We start from the raw sequence: 5,049 nt of genomic DNA, 5'->3' as shown, positions 1-5,049 counted from the left end.
ATCAATCACAGTAGATACAAGAATTGCATTCATTGTCATTTTCTCTTCAAATCATTGTCATCTGACCTCTTCAAGCTTCTGTTTGCAAATTTGAACAGGAGCTAATCTTTTTCCTGTTTCATCAGAGTATTCTCATAGTTATCTTTCAAATCCTTCTCTAATGTAACATGGTTGAAGCAGACAGACACTGATTCATTCTTTGAACAAGAAGGCACATAGACTGATCAACAGTTGAAAGCAATGTGCTCTGATCAGTTACAGTTAGTTGATGTACACTTCTCATTGACATTGATCAGTGACTTCTTCAGAAGTTATCCCAGAGACTCAGAAGCCTGTTCAGACAGTGAAGACTCTTGCTTATGTATAGACATTTAAGTCTACTCAGTTCATAGCATCTGCATCATTGTTGTTATTCCTCAGTGCAGGTGTGTGAATATAACATCTTCTGCCACTGTTCTGTATACTCTTGAGCTTGATAAGACAGTTGTTCAATGTCCGGAGCTGTGTGCAGAAATCTTCATAAGTCTGGTCTTCATCTACACTTACAAGGGCCTGTAAGAGTTTGAAAGTTAATGTCTTCTTGAGCATGCTAATCTTCATTCAATTCTCTCAAGATTGATCACCTGCTTCTAGAATCTTGATGTTGAAGTCAGGAATGAATGTTGTAAGAGAAGTGTTTCTCTGTCAGATACTCTGTAATCAATCTAACACTTTCTGTTGCATGGCAGTGTCTCAGAACAGAATATCAAGATATTTAATAATATTGTCAGGTGTTTGTAATGCTGATTTATATACTTTCATTCATGAATGAAACTTCTGTTTCATGCGATTCTTTAATTATTCATTGATATATTAATCTTGATTGATTAATGAATCAATGACATCTTCATCTACACTCAGTTTCATAAGCATTTCCATCCTTCATGATGAGTAGAGAGTGAGATTGAAAGTATTGAAATATATAAAAGTATCTAAGTATTCTTTCAGTGCTTTTGTATTTGATTCTGTAGATGTTGAAATTGCATGAGTTCCTTGTTATGATAATCATTGAATCTCTTCATATTAACATTGTTGAGTTGCATGCATATCAGCTATTTATTGTTATTGTAATTTCAACATTGCTCAGAGTCACTGTGGTATTACATCTATGCTCATGTTCAAGAGTTCTCTCATATTGTTATTAGACATGATTATATCATTTGTCAGATGTGTGATATCTGTGAAAGTGTAATTGTATGAATATCTCATACATCTGAGATATCAGAACTCTCAGGTCTTTCACTGATATTCTCTTGTAAGATCTTACTCTCTTCATAAGATCTTGTTATAAGGTCAGAATGACTGGTGAGTAAGCTTCTATCTGAGAACTCAGTGTTCACTTAACTATTTAACTGTTTCTCTATTTCTTACATGTTGTTACACATTCAAATATCTCAATGAATAATCATTTCTAATAAGAAGATAATGCATGAATAATCATTTCTAATAAGAAGGCCTACGCTGAATAGATCAGTATGATATTGATAGGTCTTATATAACAAAGAGAAAAATGTTAAAGAAAAGAAAGAGAAAGTATGAGAATCAGTGATCAGAGTGAATATTTATACACATTTATAGTGATATATGCAGTGAAGCTTCGGGGCAGAAGAATCTATACGCGTTCGTGGCAGCCGAGGATCAGTGATTGAGAATGGCCAAGAATCGGAGCATACACATACAAGAATGAAGTGATTGAAATCTGTGAAGTGCAACAGAATAGTCTATATAATTGATCAGGCGCAGCCCGCCACAGAGAGTATTTTCTTTAAAGAATTATTTTTATCTCAATCAAGAAATCTATTTCAATTCAGTTCATTTTCAGAGTTAATTGATAAAAATGAAGAAGAGACTCTTTCACTGATTATATAATTTAAGCTTATCTTTATAACTCTCAGAGCATAGTTTATACAGATCTTTTTAAATCTAATAGTAAAAGAGAGAATTAAAGCTTTAATTTTTATTACTTTAATAGAACATGATTTGAATATTCTCAGAATTCTTCTTAAATCTCTGTTTTACAAACTTTGAAAGAGTTCAGTAAAATTCTCTTGATTATTTTATTAAACTTAAACTTCATAATCAGCTACTGAGATGATATAGATAATATATAACTATCTTATAGTCTGAAAGAATAGATCTCTCTCTGTATTTAATAGTTTAATTATACTATTTAATAGTCTTTCTACCTTAATAGTGTCAGGTCACGTGATATGGCTTACTAATCCTTCCACCGTATAACTTTTCACAAGCTAGCAACCTTTCAATCACAAAAGCTTTACATCTTCCACAGGTTGTGAGATCTGTTTTATGCAAAAATCACTGCTAATTCAGGATTTCTTGTTGATATAATTATTATTTAACTACTGCTTCATTCAATACACTCATCAAGAGTTAAAATTGTCTTATTCTATCAGTATTGATGTGTTTGAGATCTTGTTGATCAAAAATATCACTGCTCACTTAAAAAGAAGCTTGCAGAAAACACATCACATTTGCAAAAAAGTAAGAAAAGAGAATGATATTAACAAGAATTTAATAAATGAATATCAAGATAACGAATTCATTACAATCTCACTCATATATATATTCACAATCTTATGTTCTTTTTACTGAATCAGTTACAGATGTTGATACTTCTTCACACTTATACTCTGTCAGTGAACATTCTTCTGAAGTCTTTGAAAGCTTCATTGATGAATGCTCTGAAACACTCTCTTGATTTGAAGCTGATTTGAATACAGCTTCTGACATGATCAGGCTGGTTCTCTGATCTACTCAACAGCTTGATAAAGCTGATTCTCATGAAGTCAACAGTTCAGGTGAGACAATATCAGATCAACAGATAAAGTATCTTAAGATAATATTTAAGATGAAGAAGAAGAAGTGAAGAGTTCTAGAACTTGAACTATAACTGAAAAAACTCTGTCAACAGAGATTCTCTACAGATTAATCACAGAATATTAACAATTATTCTATCATCATCTCAACAGCTCATACAGTCATATGAAATTCTAATCTCAGTGAAAGATTGGAATTCAATCTTTATAAACTGAATAGCTGTGTTGACAAGGCAATCTCTTAATTCAAGAAAGATGTCAAGAATACTGTGAGATTAAACAGTCTAACTGATACATTCAATTACATCACATGAAGCATCTTCATGAAATTGAAACTGATTAATGCACAGTGTTAATATATGATAGAGAAACAACAGACTCAGAATTCTCTACAAAGAGATGATGAATGAGTATCATTCTGAGATGTCAGAAACTGATGACTCTACACATTTATCTTGAACTCATTGAATGCAGGTGTCAGATCACATTTCTTTAAATATAATGAAAATCTGATTGCTTATACTCTATGAAATATGATCAAACAGAAATACTCTGTTCTTAAAACACAGTTACACTGTGAGACAGTTCTGAAATTCATGTTATTTGATGATACACAGGTTATCAATCTACACACATTCTTTGATAAGTTCGGATCTGTTATCATGAAATTAGAGATAATGAATACTTTCTTCTCAGATGCATGAATATTTAATATCTTTTACTCAGTTCTACTCAACAATTGAAGAAATTATGTTCAGAAGAAGATAGAGAAGATACAGAATTTCAAATTCACAGCTGTGATATTAAATATTGATCTTCTCATGAAGAAGATCTGTTCATGACTTGATTCTTGAAAAGATAAAAAGAATCTACAGAATACAGATTCTGCAGCTAACACTGTTATAATAGATATAATAATCACTATATCTATCAATTCTAACAACAATAATACATTGAATTCAGTCTGTGAAGACTGTACTGAATATGATTGTAATAGTACTCAAGAAGGCTTCTGAAACCAACAACATTCTCAACCACTCCACCACGAACTCGCTCGATTTTTCGAATAAGAACCCGCCGATAGATCCATCGAAAAGCCCTCGATCATACGAGCATTCTGACCCCATCGCCGACCGCATACCCTGTGTGGTGGTGGAGTTATTCAGCCAAACATGAACCAGACTTTGTTTGAAACTCCAGTGTGGGATTATCCCCCATTCTCCCCTATCACACCACAATCCCGGGCCAAATTGTCATACAAATTGTAAGATGAAGAGACCTAGCCATATGCACCAAACTTCTTGATTTTGGAAGATCCCTGATCTGTAGTTGTGGAGATATCTGAGGAGTGACCTCTGCGAAAACCCTGTTCATCTTTGATGTTTCAAAACATCAACATCAAGTCTCACCCTCATACCGCCCTTTCTAATCTGGCCCATCCTCAGCAGAAAAATACAAAAAGATATCTCAGTAATAATATCAAGCACATAATCAACAGCTACTTCTGAAGTGCAATCTCTACAGTCTGTCTTCAGTGTATCTAGACATCAACACTAAGTCTCACCCTCATATCATCTCTCTCAATCTGGCTCATCCTCAGTAGAAAAGTACAAAAAGATACCTCAGCAACTGTATTTAATACATAATCAGCAGACACAATAACTATAAAATCAGTATATCTCAAGATCTGACTGAGTCTTTGATCCCTGCACAGTGAGATATATTAAATCTAGTTTTAATATCTCAATATTTAATAGATTCTGTAAGAAATTGAGAATAGCAACACTAGATTTCTATTGAATTTGAGAATTAACTCTATATTAATATAATCATTGACAAAGTCTTCTATTTTGAGATATAAATAACCAGTTTCCCTACATTCTGCTGACAATATTTATATTATTATATAGAAACAGACTTATATTCTCTATAATATCAAGACTCTGAAGAGAGAAAGTCTTGATAGAGAGTATACAGTAGTATATATCTTAGCAGTTTCTATCTTATTCTTCTACAGCAGTTAATACAAAAAAAAAAAAGATCTTAGAAATAGTTTTTTACTTCTCTTGAAAAAGTAAGATATTTTTCTCTGAATTTTATATAATATTCTTACAAAGAATTAAAAATAGAGCTGTTTTCTATCATAATTTCATATTCTTTTAAGTAAGAATTA

General features: G+C 32.3%; 1 protein-coding gene across 1 annotated transcript; it reads left to right on the top strand.

Annotated features, from left to right (window-relative positions):
• Positions 1 to 3,839: 3,839 nt before the first annotated feature.
• On the top strand, positions 3,840 to 4,076 carry BDBG_18026 (uncharacterized protein; the record flags this gene model as incomplete). Its single annotated transcript, XM_031725619.1, has 1 exon — positions 3,840 to 4,076. A coding segment is annotated over one exon (213 nt), but the record flags the coding sequence as incomplete, so codon positions are not given.
• Positions 4,077 to 5,049: the final 973 nt, after the last annotated feature.

This window comes from Blastomyces gilchristii, assembly GCF_000003855.2.
Source record: "Blastomyces gilchristii SLH14081 genomic scaffold supercont1.44, whole genome shotgun sequence".
Classification (NCBI taxonomy): domain Eukaryota; kingdom Fungi; phylum Ascomycota; class Eurotiomycetes; order Onygenales; family Ajellomycetaceae; genus Blastomyces; species Blastomyces gilchristii.
This window is presented reverse-complemented; position numbering and strand designations above follow the sequence as displayed.